Genomic DNA, 22,696 nt, shown 5'->3' with positions numbered 1-22,696 from the left:
TCTTCAAGCATTTTGGTGGAACAAGCGGATGGATAAAGGCATTCATGGATATCACAGCATGAAGGAGCGGACAGAATTGTTCAGAATGTTCTCCAAAACTGCTACTATCCTCTAACACTGGCTCCAGTGAGGTTAGAGTGAATGAATGAATGAATGACAAGGTCAACTAATATAACCTGAATAACTTGATTCTTCTAATCATTTATTTGTTTCACTGAGAGACAGCCATCCTCACACTGCTCCTCTAACACAGTCTTTTGTGTTCCAACCTTCTCCATCACACACACTTGCCAGCTCTTCTGTGCATTATATTACCTAATTTCATTCTGTAGCAACGTATTCGTTAAATCTTTCAATTTCCACAGTTTGAAATGTTTTGAAAAAAGTCTTTAAGACTTGGGGGGTGGGTAGTGTTGCTGCCTCACAGCTCCAGGGCTCGATTCTGAGCTCAGGGGAACGTTGGTGTCCATGTTCTCCCTGGGGCCGTGTGGGTTTCTTCCGTGTGGGTTTCTTCCATCAGTAGGTGGATTCGCTAAGATAAATTGCCCATAGGTGTGAAAAAGTCTGTGTGCCCTGCGATGGCATCGATCGTATTCCCGCCTCATGATCAGTGTTCCCGGGGATAGGCTCCGGATCCACCATGACCGTGACAAGGATAAAGAAGTTAATGAAAGTGTGTGAGTGTTTAAGATGTTTGTGTTGGCTCCGGTTTGCAGGTAAGGTAAAGGTGAGCTTTGGTCTTTGGAAAAATGTGGCAGTGTGCAATAACAATGTGTAAGCAGTCGTGAGAAAATTGACCGTATGATATCATTTTTAGGATGTTTGTCATGGATCTCAGACTGCTTTTTAGACTATCACAAAATTCCACCTGGAAGATTGCATTCAAACCTATTTTGGTTTCTACATGTTAGGATAAAACACTGAGAGATAACAGTTACGGGAGGAAGCAAGAAAGGAATGTGTGTGTGTGTGTGTGTGTGTGTGTGTGTGTGTGTGTGTCGGCTGGGGGTGTGTGTGAATGTGGGTTGATGTGTTTACATCATGGCCGTCAGTGTGTGAGATGGAGATGTCATTGGGTGTGTCTGTATTTGGAGAAACTGTTCGCAAAACTGTGCACTTTCTGCAGGGGGAACACACAAACACTTTCATGCAAACACAGCCAATCCCTCTGCTTTGCTCTGTACACCTCATAAAAATACAACCAATCCCTTTTCACCCTGGCGTGTGCATGTTAAAAACACAATCAATCCCTCTGAACTTTTACAGTTCCACCACGGGCAGTCGTCCTCACACCTCCAAAATAAACTCCAAAATCATTATTTTATTAACACCATATACAGTCCTTTCATAGTTAGCATTTATAAATTGAGGGTACATTAAGGTGCTTTATGTTGTGCTGTAATGATACCGACATTAGGTTACAGTTCCTGTCATTGGAACTCGGTTAGGGGTTCATAAACTTTTGGAATGAACTAAAATAGATAAACTAATGGGCAAGTATTCAAAAGCTGATTGCGCACCATATAGGCTATAGGCATTTTATTACCCCGTGATTAAAAATATCACCAATCCACTGAAATATCTATAGAAGTGTAAAAGAACCAATTCATCTGTTTTGCGTGTGTGTGGTGTGTATTGATCACATTATATTTATTCAAGTTTGCCAGGATACAGGAAGTCCTAATGAAGGTCCCAGCAGTAGCTCGTACCCTTCAGGTGACCTCAACAGAGCCTTAACTGATGGAGTGTAATGTCTTAGTCATGGATTTTGTTAATTAAATACACATTCCTTTATTTTACAGTTTAACACCTTGTTTTATGCAATGTGTAGTAGCGTGAGACAAGTATGATAACTCTGTATGTATGATGTTTATTAAACATAGCATGTGTTTAGGTGAGTGAAGGTGAGTACAATAAGTAAAGTGCAAATGCCCAGATGAGGGTGGAAACAAAATACAAACTAAAAATAAAACAGGAAATACACTGCACTTTCGCCATGACACAAAGTTTGTAACCGAACCAACTCTTTGCATGCAGCTCCTGACGCACATTGACTGAGGCAGAATGGAGCTAAGCAGCAGGAGAGCAGGAACCCTGCACTGCACTAGAGGCACAGAAACAAACAGCTCCCAATGAGGTCGTGACCTTGATGATGAGGGCCTGGCGGGGCAACAATGTCCCCTGGAGTAAAAATTTGCTTTCAAGGCACTGTTTTATTAAGATCTAGTGAAGTAGCCATTCATATTGGATACATTATTATCTTTAACATATATTAATCTTATTTGGCTGATGATTTTATCCAAAGCAACTTCCGAAGTGTTCTAGAAAAAGCCCATGTACATTCAATTAATGTGAAGCTATAAGCCAGTGGGGAGAAAAACCTTTAATAATATTAAGCTTTCATGCATCTAATTTTAAAAAATTCTTCTTTAAGGATTATAAAAACTATTGTAAAGTTTTTTTTTTATTTACATGATGTTTTTTTAAGTTATTCATGTGTCCACTCAGGAGGACACCATGCATTTGTGTGTTCTATTACGTCTAATGAATGAACAGTCAATTGTTTGGGAATCAAATAAAGTAAAATGCACATGTTGATGTTGTAAAACATTATATAACATTTAACATTCTGGACTATAACAACAACAACAGCAACTATGGTCTGCTGCCTTGAGAAAATATAGTATACTGTATTTGTAATCCAACCCCCAACCAACCCACTCCTCCCAAATAAAATCATAAAAAACATTAACCAATGCACTGAAAAAAAAAACAACCCTGTAAAAAAATCTCTGCTCTGTTGGTTTTGTTATAGTCCAGAGTGTTAAACTGTAAAATAAAGGAATGTTTTCCACTGTCTTTTCTTGTTGTCAGGAGGTGTTTCTTTCTTGTCTTTCTTGAAAGCATTGTAAAAGCCTTATTTATACTTATTATATAGCAAATATAAATAAAGAATAAGGATTTTCACCAAAATATGCACTTATATTGTGACCTGGGTGTTAATTGGCAATATTACTACGATGCATGATGTCCAGTTTAGTGGACGCATGGTTAATCGTACAATAAAATATCTATTAAAAAAAACCCCTCTTTATTACAATTAACCATGCGTCTACTAAACTGGACATCACGCATTGTAGTAATATTGCCAGTTAACACGCAGGTCACAATATAAGTGCATATTTTGTTGTGAAATCTGTGGAATAATTACTGAACTGGAGCCTTTGTTCAAGATGTCCTTTGTTGCGCTTACAATTACGTGCCAATAGGTGGCAACTTTGGCATTAAAACCCATGCCTATACAAAATTGATCTCTGTTTCATTTGAAAGGCTTTGTTTGAGTCTGTCCACACTGAAGGTTCAGACTGAATGACCTTTGACCTGTAGATTCTCTCCCCTTTTTTTCTTTTTATAAAAAAAATCACGCATGTTAAAGATTTACATGTAATGCAAATGTAATCTACTAATTTCACCATAAAATGAAAAATACTGCTAATTACCTGGAACAGAATGATCAGTAGGATCATATTTATTAGAAGTATTTATTACAATTCGAATTATAGTTTTTTTTTGTTTTTTTTTGTTGGTACACAGCCATCTCTAGCTGGAAATAGCAATCGTTGAATAACAAATAAAGATGGGGTGATGAGTAAAGAAAAGTGAAATGACAGGTTTAAACTAAGTAGGCTGATCTGTAGCTGTGTGAAATCTGCATGTTGACACTTCATGACAGGCTCCATTTATTCCTGCAGGATTCATCAGATTTTTTTACACACCAAGGCCATCAGCACTCATCTGCAGTATTTGGGATAACACTTGAGTGTGAAGAACATGCACCACCAGGTTGTAGGTCCACGTAGACAGTATCAGTAAAGAAAACATTCAGGGTCAAAGTCCAGAACTGAGTAAGAAAAATGTGCATTTCACAACAGCTTATATAAATACATTTTCTCAATCGCAGGTACGTGTCTGACTATTGATTCCATTACTACTGAGTATGCTGATCGATTCAGATTAGTGATCATCCATAGTGCTCCTGGAGAGTAGAAGATCCTGGAGATTTACCCTTCTACTCAATTCAGTTTCAACCTCTGGATAATCAGGACTGGATCTGGCTTGATGATCACTGATTTACAGCACAGCTATGATTTACAGTTTGGTCAATTAAGAAAAAGTTGCAGGCAGAAAAAAAAAACCAAGAGCGCTAATCAACATTATTCAGTTAATTACTAATAATATGTCCCAAAGCGTTCAAATAATAACCATATGCAATCGGAGAAGGCTATGCATTGAATGAAATATAGTTTGAATTCCAAATGGCTCCATATTTGACATGGCCTTTAGTGGCACAAACCACCATAACAGTACATACTGTCATGGCCCTGAACTACACTTCCCAGCAGCCTCAGCACGTCGCATGTTGTCGTTGTTGTTGTTGTTGTTGTTGTTGTTGTTGTTGCTGCTGCTGCTGTTGTTGTTGTTGTTGTTGTTGTTGCTGTTGCTGCTGCTGCTGGGGGGTGTGGTTGGTGCCACAGCCTGGCTACTAGTCCATGTGTTTTGCCTAGTATCCATTGTTTATGTTCATGCTCTTTGTTTTCACTGTTTTGTTGTTTTGTTTTGCACTTTACTTTAATGAATCCGCACTTGCATGCACAGCTGCTGCTATACAATCCCTGACACACACCTCATGAAGGACACCTGTGTAGGAAAGAGGGAGTGGTTTGGGATTGTAAATGAAGCCACGTGACCATGCTAAGGTGAGTTCTGAAGTGGGCGTTTCTGCGCCGCTAACCTGAGAGCTCAAGAGCCTCCGACACAGCGCTGAGCTCGTGGGCTTATCGGGAGTACACTGCCTTATTGTTATTAATAACTAATTAATTAATTAATTAGTCAATTTCATGGCTTCTCCTCTGAGAGCGGGTTTCCACCGACTGGAGGTCCAAAAAACCTCCTGGGAAATTCCGGACCGGTACACAACCCTAAATCCCGTCGGTTCCGGGGCATATGGAACAGTATGGTAAGCGCAATACTGTAACTAACAGCACTGACAGTTCAGGTGTACAGCCTGTGTGCACACTTTACACCTATATTATATTAGTTTATTATATACAGGATAGAATTCTAAGTCTATAGCAAACTGTGAAAAAAATGTTGGTTCTGCATGCTATGCACAATACTATAGCCGTAGGCTATGTTTATGCTTAGCTAGTGGTTTTCCTCAAAGCCTACATCTTTCTTTCTTTCTTTCTTTCTTTCTTTCTTTCTTTGTCGTGAAGATAAAGGTAAACCTGTCAGACTTGTGAACGCTAGTCTTTTTTTTTAAAGTTTCCTTTATGTAGAAAATCAATAGACTTGCATGTTGTGTCACATACCAGAGGAGCGACAAGTTTCAGCAAGTAGCCATATACTGGCTTCGATGACGTCACCAAGCGACGTCCATCATCAGTTCATCAGATACACGTTTCATGTCATCTGGCATTCTCCTTAAGATGTAAGACATGTGACACTGAAGTTACAGGTGCGACGACAGGGCATACCCTGATTCCCTCACTGTTATGAAAAGTTTTACATATATATATATATATATATATATATATATATATATATATATATATATATATATATATATATAATAAGTGCCTCCTGCCCACTTTCACACCCACTGTCTCTCCTTCTCCTGGACATCCCTTGCTCAGATGACCCATTTTGCGCATTATTCGCAAACTGTTTGACTAATCAACGTGATTTCCGTAACTTTTTGTCAGCATGGTCAGCATGAAGATGAGCTGATTCGATTTTAAAGAAAATCGGACAGATGGTCTAGGAGGAGTATGAAAAAAGTAGGTTTTTCATAAAATTCAAAATGGCGGAAAATCTAGCAGAAATTGAAACCATGGTATGCAATCGACTCGGCACGATCCAAGGAACCAGAGGAAAAGGAAGTTTGTTTCTATCCCTTACGATTCAAAAGTTATTAGCAGAAACATGAGTGAAATTTTGACCTGTTGGTGGCGCTAGAGGGTTTGAGATAGCGACTCCAAATATACTCAGATAACATTTCAGACTGTCCCCTATCTGTATGCCAAATTTCATAACTTTCCTATGTACGGCTCTGTGGGCTGCCATAGATTAAAGAGCAGAAGAAGAAGAAGCAGAATAATAGTAAGGACACAAACAACCTTTGGTGCTTGGCCCCTAAATATACCTGCAAGCAGCAATTACGGGGGCCAAGCACAACAGAGGTGAAGTAAGGAGATGAGCAAGCATCAGAGCATGGATATGCCAGTAAATCAGTTATTCCAACTGCTAATTGTCTTCATTGTGTTTGTTTTTCTAGCTCTGCTATTGACCAGAAAACAAAGGAGAAAGTGGCCATTAAAAAGCTGTACAGACCGTTCCAGTCTCTGATCCACGCAAAGCGAGCCTACCGAGAACTCCGACTGTTACGCCACATCCAACATGAAAATGTGAGTCACGAACTCTTACTGAACCCATGACGAAGCTTGTTAGTATTGTAGTAACCATGTTATTACCCAAAATTAATAAGTTAATTTGTCAAGTGGTATTAATATGAAAGACAAACAGGGCATTAATTATAGAGGGGTTTGTTAATACTGCCTCAAGCTTGATTTATTGTGATCAGAAATGCGTAAACAAGACTCCTTCGTAAATCATTTAGTTAGCTCTAAACCAAAACATACTCTGTGTGTTTAGACCATGTATAGTTATAGTTATAGATTCTTACAAAAACAGCTGACCTGACGTGACAAGAAATAATGAAATATGCATCATTACAAGCCAGAGCTTGATGAAAAAATCTGTGAGACTTCCCCCTCGACAAACCTGTTTGGTGTTTGGTAAATAGTCCACTTGCCCCATTTTTTTGTCTTCTGTATGGGATTAGTCTCATGGAATACACATGCATTGTACAGTCAGTGTGTCTCTTTCTGGAGTTTTACACACATTCCATCAAAACTGGATTATTATCAGTCACTCTGATAACAACTATGGGAGCAATTTTACAAACACCTGGGCCATGTAGTGACTGGAAAAATAGATTATCTATAGAGTTATAAAATGTTTACATTTTATGTTTAAGAATATAAATGTAAATTGATTGCAATCTAAATGTAGAAAGTAGTCATTAGATCAGATTTTCTAAAACAGCTTGCATCATTACTCCTTTTAACTTGCAGAACCCTTGTAATGACACCTCTTTTCTATTGCTTTCATTGTAATTACTGAGTAATCTTACTGATTTAAGGGGATAAATTTGGTAGCACACAACTTTATTCTTTTCTGTATTATTGCTTGTTCAAAAAGGTGATCTGCCTTCTGGATGTTTTCACTCCTGACTCCTCACTGGACAAATTCCAAACTTTGTAAGTAACAAGATAAGCAGAACTCATACCCGAGCTGAAATTCTCTGCTTGTCATGACAGGTTAAATAGCTATGTGTTTGTGGTGTGTGATTTGGGGTTTTGGGGTGGGGGTGGGGGGTATGTGTATTTGTGCAGACTATAGAAAGTAAATTTCTGCTATTTCTTATTATTCTTATTTCTTCTTCTTCTTCTTCATTCCATTACCATGTTTCAAAATCTAGTGGAAAGTCTTCCCAGAAGAGTGGAGATTATTATAACAGTAAAGGGGGAATAAATCTGGGTTGTGATTTTTCAGGTGTCCATAAACTTTTTGCTATATAGTGCATATATGCACCATATCGTATTGTGTGTTTTATATATATATATATATATATATATATATATATATATATATGTATTGTGTGTTTGTGTGTGTGCTTTACAGCTACTTGGTAATGCCATTTGTGGCTCAGGATCTTGGCCACATAATGAAGAAGGGGAGGCTCACTGAAAAAGTCATTGTCTACTTGTTCTACCAGTTACTCAGAGGGCTAAAGGTCTACTGTTTGTATTTTTGATATTCCTCTTTTCACTATAGCAAAACAACAATGTTTGCTCTTTCTCTGTTTTTAAACTAACTGTAAGCTAACAGTAACTGTAATCTTTCTCTCCAGTACATACATTCTGCTGGGATCATTCATCGGGTATGAACAACACACCTCACATCCTGTATATCTTGCCATTAGTAATTACAATGATTAGAAATATGAAATTTTCTTGAATTCATCTATTTTCAAGTTCATATAAGTAGTATTCTGTGATGTAGAATTGAGAGTGTAGTGATATTATTAAAAGTGGATTTATACCACAGCACTGTTGAATTCTCAAAGCTTATTGATCAGGAGGTGTTGATTAATTTTCAATAACAGCACAGTAGTGCCGGCTGTAATTCAAATCAGAGGTTTACATTAATGCTGCATAACCCAGCATCGGTTATTTTCCTATAACATCATGCCATGTTGTCTTATACCTTATTACTATTATAATATTATTATTAATGCTGATGCACAACATTTTGAGTGTCAACATTTATGATGCTTCTTCACTAGGATCTGAAGCCAAGCAACCTTGCTGTTGATGAAAACTGTGAGTTAAAGGTAAATGACATATTGTAGAAAGCTACATTGCAGGATGTTTTTTGTTAAGTAAATGTCTCTTAAGCTAATGATTTATCTCTCTTTCTTTCCTGAACTCTTCCTGAATCCATACACTCAACCACAGATATTGGACTTTGGATTGGCGAGACATGCAGAGATGGAGATGACTGGCTATGTTGTGACACGGTGGTACAGAGCCCCAGAAATCATTTTCAACTGGATGCATTATACTCAGACAGGTGACCTTTGGTCCTTTTAGTTGTTATATGACCCCTCATAATATATAAATAGTATAATAGATCCTTGCGTGGAGTTCGGGGCAGTTTCTGCTTTACTCTGATATAAAAGTGAGTTTTTTTTTTTTTTTTTTTTTTTTTAAAATACACACAATATTGTTATCTTGGATATCACCACTATCTCTTTCAAAATGTTGCCCCTTGTAGTAAAAATAATACAAGCTAGAAGGTTGAAATCTGTCCAGTTAACTGTGATCTGAGTTCTGTTGTGTGTGCAGTTGACATATGGTCTGCTGGTTGCATCCTGGCTGAGATGATCACCGGGGAGGTGCTTTTCCCAGGAAATGACAGTATCCTTTCTTTAGCTTTACATTTGCATCTCAGTGAACAACTTTGTATTTGTTCTGTATACCAAATTATTTGGATGACCATATTTTCAGTGCAGGTATCCACAAACAGGAGTTGAAAGAGGTGGCCTTAGTTCTTTCATGGGTGCTATCAGCGTGGGAACAGTACTATGTTTGGTGGCCTGGAAAAACCCATTGGATGTCGATAATTCTGGAAAGCAGTCAAAATGATGAAAAAATTGGTTTTAACCAAAACCGAGTTTTTCTCTGAGTAATACAGGTTATCTGAAAAGTCAGGAACCAATGGGAATATATTGAGCAAATATGTTGATCTGAATACGCTGAGCAGAATCTATAAAACATGATACAGAAGCTGAGAAAATGCATAGAGCATAATGGTGAACTTGTAGAGCTTATGTTGTAAATAATAAATACAAAATTAAGCATATATAGTTTTAGGCAACATCCACATTAAGATGTTGCCTAAAAGATCTTCATTAGATTTTCATTTTAAAACGTTCTAGTCTACCCTGGTGTTTTCAAATGTTTTCCACACTGAAACGTCTGAAAACACTTACATCCCTATACTGCACATATGTAAAAACGTAAGAAGCATTACCCTGTGTCATTTCCATCAGGCGTTTATAATGAGGCTTGTGCTGAAATGCTGTCAGTGATATTTACCTCAGGTGATGAGACAGAGGCTAATGTGGATGATCATCAACATGACAACTAGTTTCCCAGCGTCAATTTATAATAATTTTGCAGTAATATTTTTCCATAAGTAGAATTTTTGAAGTAAGCCCTGTCTTTAAGATTGCAGTGAAAATGAAATTTAAATTTTATATATATATATATTTTTTCCCTGTTCACTTTTGAGGGTAATCACACATTAAAATTTTATAACTTTTCTTCTGATTGGGATACATACAAAAACACATTTCAGTGCGGGAAAGCCTGTTTTCACAACTACGTGGTGGTCTTGACCATGTGAAAAGTTTTCCCAGTGAGTTGTGAGTTGAAATAAGTTTTTTAAAATCTGATTTGTTTCTGTCGTAAGGGCTTACTTCAAAAATTCTTTGGATTGTTTTCTGGACAATCTACACAACTACACAATACTATAATGCCTATAAACTAGCAAAACTATTGTTTATTAATGGAATACTTTTGGGATGAAAGCATTTCTTTAGAAAGCAGTGTACAACTGCTATGTCATTATCTCCATTATGCAGTGTTTTATACTTCCTTCAGATTATCGTACTGGCTTGCCATGCACATAAGCCAAAGGTGGCAAAGCTCTATTCCTCGAAGTTGCCCCATTTTAAACCCTGTCTACAGGTTCCTTAATCCTATTACCTAGGTATGGACCAGCTGAACATGATCCTGCATCTGACGGGAACACCGCACTCATCACTGGTGCAGAAAATGCAGAGCAAAGATGTAGGAATCCATTACATTTAATTCAATTACTAGTAATCTTTTTTGAGGCTTATTTTATTTTAAAGTTTGATTTCATGATGTTAAAGCTGTACTGTAGCCGTCTACTCGTTTCTTTTTTTTTAAACAAAAAATGAAATTAACCATCTGCTTGCAGGCAAGGTCATATGTACAGTCTCTCCCAATCCAGAAAAAGAAGGTTCTCAGAGATGTCTTCCCATCCATGGATTCCAATGGTCTGTCTCTGCCTCTGCACTAATTAGCTATATTACATCTAACTGTATAATTGTGGGGATGAAGGACACATTTTGAGTGAAACAAAGAGTAATGTGAGGGGAATGTTAGTTATTCGGCCATTGTTGACATTATCACTTCAGTCCTTGTACACTAGATAGTGCACAACCAAATGAAGACTCATGACTGGGTGTACCTCAGTTTGGGAATTGTGGATTTAGTTTATTATGGAATGATTTAAAAAAAAAAAGCTCTGCTGGTAGGATTACATGAGGAAAGTAAGGAACATTATTTTCTGCAGTAGTTAACATTGACAAACCATAAACCTTAACATCAATAAACCATGAGTAATGTTAAAGTAACACATGTATGTAATTGATGGTTGTTTAAATGTTAACAAATTACTGTGCTGTTGTGGGATTAATTTTACTAACATTGAATATTGCAGTAGATTACTTGGTGTATTCTTGAATTAAAATCAATTAATGCAAGTGCTACTTATTTAATATTGCATATGGTGTATTAATGCTGAAGTTCATGGTTTGTTCATGTGTCAGTTATGAGAATCTTAAAACGAGTGTTTTATTGGAATGTCTATAGCCATAATGTGAAGTGTTTTGTATGTCAAGCTGTGAATCTGCTTGAGAAGACTCTGATGCTGGACCCAGAAGCCAGACTGACAGCTAAAGATGGACTGTCTCACCCCTACCTCTCGGAGTTTCATGACCCAGAAAGCGAACCCGAGTCTCCCGCTTATGACGACTCATTTGAGAGCCTGGAGCTGGCTATTAGCGAGTGGAAGAGTGAGAACACACACACACACATGCACAGACTACAACAATCACATATTTTCCTCCATATGTTATCACTGAAATATAACACTTACTAATACCTAAAATAATTATACACATTAATCTGTTATTTAGACTAATTCTGTTTTTTTTTTTTTTTTTTTCCTTACAGGTCTTATACACATGGAGATAATGACCTTTGACCCTGACAATCCTAGACAGACTGCAACATAACACTTCATCAGACCTGGGAATATGTTGCAATAAAAAGTTACTAACGATTAAGCTACATGCCTGTATTATCCAACACACCAGCAGTGAGGGATAGTGAGTGTATTTAAGCAGCCATCTTGAAGTTCTTCGGTTTCCGTCTCTGTACACTGTAATATTGCGGTACATGAATACCCATTTTTACTCTGTTTTCCAATATTTGTAGTTACATTTAAAAAAAAAAAAAAGCATCTGTTATATAGCAATTATCTGTAGACTATCTGTTATACACACATTTTCAGCCATTTTATTAGACACACCTAACTGGTCAATGTTGTAGCTGTACAATTAGAGACTACAACCTCATCTTTCCTCTTCCTCTTCCTCTTCCTCTAGCCCTTCATCGTTTTCAACTCAGTAGTGATGTTTAAAAATGCCAGCAACACGGCAGCATGTATATGGTAGATGAATCTAAACAATTAAACCAGGGGTCATTTCAAGTATTCATACATAATCATTAATTAAAGCCATCTATGACACCCTCTAACAATTTGGGGAGGATTTTATACTGTATATAACATTGTAAATGACACATGGGGGCTGACCTGGGTTAAATATTGGGGTGCAAAAAAATCTACAATAAAAACAAAAAAATTAAACAAGACCTCCTGCTGTTTTTTAATAAGCACCCTCACTAACACTATACTCAGATCGGGCACCCTCGCAAATATTATACATTTGTTTCTATTTCAGTGCATTCGCACTAGCAAGTAAATACTTTCTGTGGTCCAGTAAGGGGCAGCAGTTTGCTGTGGGAAGAGAACAGCAGATAAACAGGTTGGTCCTCTGTGACGTCCTCCACTTTTTCTGCCGTTATATATACAAAACCTCAACGAAACCTGACATGATGCATTGTTGACTTGCTAAAATGAAACACCCTTTTGATTATAAGCACAATTCCCAAGTATATTTCAATGCAAGGATTGAAAAAAATAATGCTCCTGCAAAAACCGCCTAAACATTTAAGCATTTTATTTCCAAATGAGACAAACAGATGATTGTTTTTCAGCAAAACCTCCACCAAACATTTCTTTAGGCATTAAACCATTACCTCTAGCAACTCTTTAAGGCTTTAGGGACCCTTGGGAACTCCTTTGAATGGTGCTTAACTGATGTTGATCTGTTTGCCAAACAACCTTTTTATGCAAAGTAGATATTTATAATACAGCCGAGAGGAGCTTGTTGTAATATTATCGCCATTGCTCATCAGCTTTGCTGTGTGCACTACACTTATTACTTTTTGATCTTACATTTGCAGTTACAGTTATTCATTTGACAAATGCTGTTATCCAAAGTGATTTTTTTTAATAACTGCTAACAAGCATTTTTTGGTAGCACTATTTCAGACGTTTTCACAAACCTCTCTGCAGAAGCATGCAGTTTGGCATTAGAGCTTATTTTATGCCTGAAATGCACTACAGCTATCAAAACACTACGAACACATCTCAAAATGCACTCTACTATAACACTAACAAATGTCAGCATTAATGCAGATCCCCTATTTTGCATAAATTGATTGTTTGATAGTCTGTTTAGTATTGTAATTTGTTTATTATTCTTTGGTTCATCTATCCAGTGTAAATAATGTATAGATAACCTCATTACAACAGAAAAAAACATTACAAAACTGTAAAAGAGAATTGTATATACAATTAGGGGAAACAGGTATTAAGACACTATTTTTGTTATTTACGTATGGTACTTCCAGTGCATATATCCACTTCAGAATTTACATGCATAATGTCAGTTGACTTTGTACTTATAAATAAGTACAATTTATTTACTCATAAGCATAAACAAAGAAGTGAAATTGATAAGGAGAAAAAAGTATTCAGACATCACAAATGACCAACATTAGTACTTTGTTGGCAATTACAGCTCAAGATGTCTTCATTAACAAGTAATTAGGTTTTTGCAGCATTATTTTTCAATTTTGGCCCATTCCTCTTGATAAATTGTCAATTCCCCAAGGTAATGATGGTCCATCTGATGGACTCGCAATTTGAAACTCCTTTATAAATGTTCAGATTTCAATGCAAGCACCTTCACCTTCTTTTCTTAAAAACCACTCAAGTTATTTTGGTTGTATGCTTGGGGTAGTTGTCTTGTTGACAGATTGTCAGCCTTGTTGTCTTCTTCCCAGATTCAGTTTCTTGGTTGATTAGATTAAATTCTTCTTTGACATGTACATTTATATTTATATACCGTATGTATTGATATATTTATAATTTATATTTCTATAGAGATGCCACAGTGGCGCAGTGGGTAGCATTGCGGCCTCACAGCTCCAGGGTCCTGCGTTTGATAATGAGCTTATGGGACTAACTATGTGGAGTTTCTGTCCATGTTCTCCCCGTGTCCGCTTGGGTTTCCTCCAACCACCCAAAACCATGCTAGCAGGTGGACTGGCTAAGATAAATTGCCCCTAGATATGAATGAGTGTTTGCACGCATGATGCCCTGCAATGGCCTGGTGTTCCATCCAGGGTGTACTCCCACCTCACACCCAGTGTTGCCGGGATAGACTCCAGATCCACCATGACCCTGATCAGGAAAAACAACTTACTGAAAGTGAGTTTTTCTATATAAACATATGAATATATACTGATTTCTATCTAGTATAACTCCATGCTTTTGAAAGTTCATAAAATATGTACATTATGTTTCGCATGTTAATGAGAACACTTTAAAAATAAGTAGTTTCTGTTTTCTAAATTATTTAACAAGAAAAACATGAACATGATAATATTTTATTTGTATAAAGGGCTATTTCTTTTTGGAGTGTGATAATTGTTTTTCTTGGATAAGTGAATACTTATCACACTCCAAATAAAACTAAATAACCATGTATACAAGAAAAATGTTCCTGCACAGGACGGCCATGTTCTTCCCATGTTTGTGTGGGATTTCTCCCACCTCCCAAAAAAAAAAAAAAAAAAAAAAAAACATGCCAGTAGGTGGACTGGATCCATAGTGTTGCTGGGATAGCTGTTGTTCTACCCTGCCTCTTCCCCCTTTTCTTCAAGATCTTTGTAGTCTCCTGCCATTACTTTACTCCATTTTTTTTTTAAATGTACACACATGGATCTTTTTATACATCCCGAGGCTCTGTTTCTATGTGAAGCATTTTACTGCTTAATGTTTGCACATGGAGAACTGTGTGCTAATTGTTCATCCTGTTGTGATGACATTTGTTGTGATGAGTTAAATATATTGAGTGCTACTGCTTTCTGAATGAGTGTGTGGTATATCCTATGCTTTAGGAAGGGGATTTGTGTGTAAACTCATGCTCAAATAGTGCAACCCATTTGTAACATGAGTGAAACACAAATAATCTTTATCATTCTGTGTCATTCCTTTGAGAAAATAATTGAAGCTTATGGATATATTGTTGATTGTTCCAGTTTTACTATGAATGCATCTGGAAAAAACTTTAAAAGTGCTAGAAAAAAAATCTAACCATAATAGATAAATTGTATGGGTTAGGATTATTTGGGATTTATGGTATGATATTTCTGCAGACACAGTGCTACTTGCTAACTCTCTGACCCAGAACACCCACTGTGGCCATTTTTAGGGTTTTGCTTTAGTTTAAGATACTGTTTCTCCTTTAGTTATCTGCTATTAATTTGACATCCAGCCTTCTATCCATTTGTTTTGAACTTTAATACAATCAATACAATTTAATACTTACATACAAAGTATGTAAACGTTTGCAAATTGGTCTGTAAAGAGACAAAATATTGCTGGTGATAGAAAATGAGTGGAAAAATGTACGCAAGAATTTTGACAACTAAAAGTATTTTGTGTCAAAACAATAAAACAGTGTTGTGCTAACTGTATGAAGAGTGAACTTGGAAGTGACTAATACTTCTTAGCAATTGTAAAAAGCTGTAAAAGTAATCGTAATCCAATCCAAGAATAGTTGTTACAGGATTCTACAGTGAAAGAAATCTTGTGAAAGTCTTGTAAAACCATGTCAAAAACACTAGTCACAGCGCAGTCACTATAAATTATACAGTTATAAGTCTGTGAACACATGAAATAAACTGAAAACTTACTTTAAACTAAAATATGTAAGAGCACAGCAAAAGAGAGCACACCTAGGTAGGCATATTGTCACATCATAGAGGTTGCTATCTTCCAGGGTGGAACTGTCTTTTAGCTCTTCTGTATAGCCCAACAACCATGTCTTGGGGTGTTTTCACACTGGTCTGTTTTAGCATAAGGGGTTTCAGATCTCAGCATTGTTTGTGTATATGTGAACACTATAAATGAACTCAGATCAGTCTAAATAGCCTACACACACAAACCATACCCAGACTCTAAAGATGGTCTGAATAAGGTTCCTTTGTGCTTCATTTTGTGGTCCATTTGATTTGTGTCTTGTGGAAACAAAGTGGTCCCAATCCATCCAAAAACCTGAGGCGTGCTGTCCATAGGTGCAGTTTTCTGCCACCTTGCAGATGAAAAAAAAAACATGTGTGATGTGGTCCCATGTCAAAGTAAGCAGTGTTAGCAACATGACTGCTAATAGAGGCATTGTGGCACTAGTAATTATGCTATTGAAGTAATTATGCAGTAGTAATACTACTGCTGCTGCTGCTGCTAATAATAATAATAATAATAATAATAATAATAATAATATATTACTATGATAATAATGTGTATCGCATACACATGTATGCTGCATGTAGTGTATGCATGTATTTTTTTTCACTTGTATGGGAGTCACAAGTAGGCCTATTGCATAAAACATGTGCTGGTTTTGATGGTTCTGCACCAAAAAGCCTCTCCTGTTTTTGTTTTTTTCTTCTGGTTTAATTTTCATCCACATCCAAATTATTGCATCATGTAAAATAACCATTTTGAGTGATATTATGCTTAATTCAGTGTTACACAGTTGGGGCCTGTGTTCTAAAGAGGTCATGATATGAACATCAAGTGTTTTTTTCTTACAGCAGGTATGTTAATGAGTGGCTTCTGAAACTATTTAAGAGCACTTTAATGGTGTGTTTATGTGAAATTTCAAGATTAATTGGTATTTTGTTAAGTGTTTGTAGTCTTTTTCCTACCCCTTTCCTTGCAACACAAATGCTAAGCAACTGAATTGCATCAGCAGAGGTTTTTTTTTAAATATTGAAGAGAACTGTCAGAAGAAAACGTGAATAGAAACCACAAATACAATCTTATAGTCAATCACATAACCACAGGTTGCATTAGTTCATTTTAAGAATGACAGAGTACAGGGCATTACACTGCACATGTTGCATGATGAGTATATTAAAAATGCAGAAACCCGCTGGCAGGGTTGAATGGAGTGATACAATATTTTGGACAAGTATTTTTTTCTTACTTTTATCAACAGAATGACAGGTAGCAAAAAGACACAAGCTCCTTCAGTTGTCTTTAATTCTTTTATTCTTTACACACTTGAACTCATCATACCATTCTGTAGATATAAAACATCCACTGTTCTTATGTTGCATTGAGATGATGTGCTGCATGAGAGACACATGTAAACATATTTGACACAGGTCAGTAGATGCTCTATAAATACCTATAGCATTGGGCTGGACATGATAAATGAGGGTGAGTGGTGGTAATGGTGGGGAAAGGGGTGCTGAATGACAGTAGTGTTATGGCTGTGGCCGATTAGTGGGCATTTTTTTCCGCACTAATCCCTGATTAGCGGCGGCTGGCAGATACCACAGAGGAGCGAGAATATCCACTACCAACTCCGCCCAGACTGATTCCATAGCCACCTCCATAGCCACCTCCATAGCCAATGCCAGAACCACTACCACCCAGGGCCAAGCCACCTCCCAGGCCCAAACCACTACCCAGCCCCAAGCTCCCTCCGCCAACACCCAGCCCATAGCCGCCTCCGCCACCACCCAGACTAAGGCCAGCGCCCCCGCCGTAGCCCAGACCAACGCCGTAACCAGCACCAGATCCTGAAAAAAAAACATACATTAAAAAAATGAGTTTCCTGATCTGGACTTTCCTGATATGCGCAATGAAATACAGATGTTTTTCTTAAAAGCAAGTAAGTCATAGTAACAACATGTATAGAACACATACCAACACCACTGCTAACTTCCTGAATATGGACTGTTGCAGGTCCACCACCAGAGGCAAGCCTGTGGATGGATTCATATCATGCACTTTAGAGACAGAACAAGCATGCAATTTTAAGACATAATATCTTCTTCATAATATCAAATGACTAACCTAGTCTCCTCTCCTTCCAGGAGTTTTTTGTAGGTGGCGATCTCAATGTCCAGGGCCAGTTTGACATTCATGAGCTCCTGGTACTCGCGCACTTGTCGGGCCATGTCCTGCTTAGCTCTCTGCAGGGCTTCTTCTAGTTCTCTAATACGTTGTTTAGCATCCTTCATTGCCAACTCACCTCGTTCTTCAGCCTCTGCAATCTGTGTCTCCAGGTTGGCACGCTACAAAAAAAGAAAATAAAGAAACTATCTACAATTGAAACAGTTATCTGAGAAACTTCTATTCTACCAGAGTATAATTTTATGAGAGTATCACTTTAAACTTTGACTTTGTAAAAATAAATTAGAATCTGAACCAGAAAAGAGAAGACAATAGCTTACCTGTCCCTTCACTGCCTCAATTTCATTCTGGAGTCGTGAGATCAGGCGGTTGATCTCTGCAAGCTCAGCCTTGGTGTTGCGAAGGTCATCACCATAGCTGACAGCAGACGTCTGCATTTCCTCAAACTGGTAAATGAGATGAAGAAAAGCACAAACTCAGTGGCTCTTAATATGTTACAATGTTTTTCCCAGTGCCCGAAGTCTTGCTCTTACCTTCTGCTTGTACCATGTCTCAGCCTCAGCACGACTGCGATTGGCAATGTCCTCATACTGAGAACGGACCTCGGTCACAATGGCATCCAAGTCCAAGTTGCGACTATTGTCCATCTCGACAATAACTGATGTGTCCTTGATCTGTCCCTGAAGCTCCAGCAGCTCCTGAAAATGTAAGGCACCAATATGAAACATTTTAATACATCTGAGATCTTGCCTCAATAAAATGAATGCAGGCATCGCACAGAGTTTTGATCACATCACAGTGGAAATATAATTGGATCATTCTCTTACCGCCTCATATACAGTTCTGAGGAAGTTGATCTCATCCTGAAGTGCATCAACTTTAGCTTCAAGCTCAATCTTTTGCATGTAGGCTCCATCGACATCCTGTTGGAAGACAGGTATGGTTTAACATGATGTTTCAACAATTGAATAAATTTGGACAAATAGAATATTAAAGGGTCTTGCCTTCTTTAGGACAACAAATTCATTCTCTGCAATAGCACGCTTGTTGATTTCATCCTCATACCTGCAAAGAAATAAGTGAAAAATTTCAGCCCATGAAGTGATGCAAATACACATGGGGGCGGTTGTGGCCTAATGGATAGAGAGTTGGACTTGCAACCCGAAGGTGAACCCAAAGGTGAACCTGAAGGTCGTGGGTTCAAGTCTCAGGTCCAGCAGGGATTGTAGGCAGGGGGGTGAATGACCAGCGCTCTCTCCCAACCTCAATATTGTGACTGAGGTGAGACCCTTGAGCAAGGCACCGAACCCCCAACTGCTCCCTGGGCACCGCAGCAAAAAAGGCTGCCCCATGCTCCGAGTGTGTGTGTGTGTTCACTACTGTGTGTGTGCGCACTTGGATGGGTTAAATGCAGAGCACAAATTCCTAGTATGGGTCACCATACTTGGCCACAAGTCACTTCACTACACAATTTCACCAGCATGAAAATTGAAAACTTACTTGTTTTTGAAGTCCTCCACCAGGCTCTGCATGTTCTTCAGCTCTCCATCCAGCTTAATCTTCTCATTTCCAAGGCCGTCCAGCTGTCTGCGTAGGTTGGAAATGTAGGCATCGAACATACCATCAATGTTGGAACGTGATGCGGTCTGTTCCTGAAGAAGATTCCACTTGGTCTCCAACATCTTGTTCTGCTGCTCCAGGAAACGCACCTACAGAAAGGGTGAACCCATATATAAAGCATTCAAATCTTTGAAAAAGAATTCATGATTTCTAGAGGGATTTTTGCTCAATGAATTATCTTCAAAATATTAGCTCATTTCTAACCCCCGTTTCTTACTGTGTGTCATCAAACAGTCTAGAATGTTTAAGGCAGAAGTAATCCAGATAGATCCAGATCAAAGTACACTGTCATCCTCAGGGCATATTCTATCTATCTGGTGTATGCTTTTAGCACGTTCCCGGCAAAGCTCCTTGGCAAGGGCCCTAGAAGCCCTTTGGCAAAAATATTGCCAGGCCAAAACAGGCACGATGAGACACTCCTTGTCCCAAGGGCACAGGCTTATACTTACAATTACAGTGGTTTTGGGAGTACAAAGCTGAAAAAACATGGCTTTGAACTCTACAAAGTTATAATAATATGGGTATTATAATAAATGCCTTAAGGCTTCAATGAATGAAGCTTCAACCAATTATGAAAATGGATTTTGCCAGAATCCACAACCATACCATAAAAACACTGACACAATATTTAATGGACAGGTCTGCCTGCATTTATTGGTCATGTACAACATAACTCGTGTTTCTGCCATTCCCTTCAAGAGAAACTTCTAAAATTCAATAGTTTTGCACCACTGCACCCAAAACACACACACCCTCACACACAGACACACACACGTACATATAGAGCATCCATCAGAGTAGATGGGAAACTCTCCCCATGCACTCATTTGGAGCGGCCTAGGCTATGGTTTCCAAGCTAGAACCTCATTGAATGTAAACTGTTGCTGTTAGAGAAATATTTAAGCAAAATGACTTAGTCTTACACAAATTACGTCAAATTCTATTTCAAATTTTTGCATTTAAGATTTCATCCATTTAAACATAACAAGGCCAGATTTTCCATATCTATGCTACTGGCTGTGGAATAAGCATGACATGAAACCTCTGACAGTCATTCTGAGACGTGTGCATGGCCTCCTCCAAGACCTTACTGTTGTCTGAATTAATTTCAATGGAATGGGCACCACTGTGTAATTCTGCAAGATCTTACATGTATAAATAAGTTATATAGACATGTGCACAAGAAAGAAGAAGACCCACCTTGTCAATAAATGAGGCAAAGCGGTTGTTGAGTGTCTTGATCTCTTCTTTCTCTTGTGTGCGGACGATCTGGATGGTGGGGTCAATCTCCAAGTTAAGAGGGGTAAGGAGGCTTTGGTTGACTGTGACAGCAGTGATTGGGGGTGCCACAAAACCTGCACCAATGCCATACCCAGGTCCTACTCCTCCTGCTCCTGCTCCTAAACCAAAACCAGCAGCTGCACCATAGCCACTACCTGCAGCGAGGCCAGCTCCAAGACTTGCACCAAGACCTGCACCAAGACCTGTACCAAGACCTGCACCAAGACCTGTACCAAGACCTGCACCAAGACCATAGCCTGCTCCGTAGCCTCCAGCACTGCTGCTCAGGCTGAAGCCTGAGGTAGCGCCAATGCCAATACCACCACCAATGCCGGGCCGGCGGAAGCTACCGCCATAGCTTATCCTGGTGCTGCTGGGCGCACTATAGGACTGACTGGAGAAGCTCTTCCTGACAACACGGCCTCCATAGCCAACTCCACTGCTTCCCCTGGATGTGAAGGCGGTGCTCGGGATTCTGGTGCTCATGGTTGCTGGTGAAAGAATGAGAAGCTGGAGAGGGCTAGGGCTTGAGAGCTTACTAAGGGGATATTCCCTCTGAGTGCCTTCTCTGTGGAGGTGGACAGCTTTTAAAGTCCATGCTGGGGGTAGGAGGAGTCACATAGTCCCTCCCACTCCATCTCTGGTGCATCCTCCCCATCTCCCCTGTGCAGGTACTACTTAAACACGTATCATGTTCAACAGGTAAGATGGTTTATGGGGGGAGAAGACTTTGACACACCCTGCTTCATACATACACACTAGAAAAAGTCAGTTCTCATACATATAACTTCTTGGCAAACCTTTTCAAATAACATTTTTTTTTGCAGGCTTTATTGCAAACTGGTTTAAACAACAGACTGCAAGTAAGAACTACTGATATGTTAATATTTAATGAAGGCCTTTCAGACAATAACAGTGCATGCAATCGTGCTCTCTCATGGAGTCTAATGTCCAGTAAGACAAACTGGCTTCTGTTCACCCAGGCAACTTATTCTTCTCTACTACTGAGCACGCCAGGTTATTTAATGGTTTATGTGACAGTGGAGTGAATTGTTCGATTTGTTTACATGTGCTTTCTGTAGTAAGTTCAAGGCAAGTATAATAGATATACTTGAGTGTAACAGTGTTCATTTTTGTGCTATTGTTACTCCATGTACCTATAGGTGGCATTATCCAAAAGTCTTTTGCTAACTTGTTGCTTGACTGTAAAAGTTATCATAACATCTTTATATCTACAAGGATACTAGACTACATGCTATACTCCCTGTATACTATGATCCCAAAACAGATAACACTGTTTAAATCAGGCAGTAGTTTTTTCTTGTTTCTTCATCATTAGCAGCATTTTTAAGTGAAAAATAGATTGCTGAGATATTATATATGATCCTCTACAAGAGAGGAGGGTTAAACCTAACGCCATGTGAATTGGCAAAGTGCAAAGAGAGCAAAGTGATGATAACTAAATCATCATGGTATGTTTGGGCAGAAGGACAGAATGGATATGAATGTTCATTTGCTCAAAGAAAACCACACCTTTTTTTACATACAGACATCCAGGTTTCTGTCATTTGTACACATTTATACAGTGTATAAATGCAAGGTTTTGTGTACTACTATTAAGTTATAACATCAGAGTTGATTACCTTTCTGTGACTTGATTTCTGTATGT

The 22,696-nt window shown here is 38.3% G+C and overlaps 2 protein-coding genes across 2 annotated transcripts; one reads left to right on the top strand and one right to left on the bottom strand.

The window, feature by feature from the left end:
* The first annotated feature begins 4,643 nt into the window (after positions 1-4,643).
* zgc:171775 (STKc_p38 domain-containing protein) lies at positions 4,644-12,810 on the top strand. Its single transcript, XM_026920808.3, has 12 exons — positions 4,644-5,017; positions 6,338-6,467; positions 7,324-7,382; positions 7,807-7,918; positions 8,036-8,065; positions 8,471-8,518; positions 8,643-8,757; positions 9,033-9,104; positions 10,462-10,541; positions 10,696-10,774; positions 11,402-11,575; positions 11,736-12,810. The coding sequence occupies exons 1-12, from the start codon at positions 4,899-4,901 to the stop codon at positions 11,795-11,797; spliced, it is 1,080 nt and encodes a 359-aa protein (XP_026776609.1). The 5' UTR covers positions 4,644-4,898; the 3' UTR covers positions 11,798-12,810.
* Positions 12,811-17,235: 4,425 nt separating this feature from the next.
* LOC113530635 (keratin, type II cytoskeletal 8) lies at positions 17,236-21,602 on the bottom strand. Its single transcript, XM_026920806.3, has 9 exons — positions 20,947-21,602; positions 19,627-19,835; positions 19,131-19,191; positions 18,954-19,049; positions 18,660-18,824; positions 18,447-18,572; positions 18,067-18,287; positions 17,917-17,975; positions 17,236-17,789 (listed from the first exon to the last, which is right to left on the bottom strand). The coding sequence occupies exons 1-9, from the start codon at positions 21,511-21,513 to the stop codon at positions 17,521-17,523; spliced, it is 1,773 nt and encodes a 590-aa protein (XP_026776607.3). The 5' UTR covers positions 21,514-21,602; the 3' UTR covers positions 17,236-17,520.
* Between the last annotated feature and the right edge of the window lie 1,094 nt (positions 21,603-22,696).

The sequence above is a fragment of the Pangasianodon hypophthalmus genome, chromosome 16, assembly GCF_027358585.1.
Source record: "Pangasianodon hypophthalmus isolate fPanHyp1 chromosome 16, fPanHyp1.pri, whole genome shotgun sequence".
Taxonomy (NCBI): Eukaryota; Metazoa; Chordata; class Actinopteri; order Siluriformes; family Pangasiidae; genus Pangasianodon; species Pangasianodon hypophthalmus.
This window is presented reverse-complemented; position numbering and strand designations above follow the sequence as displayed.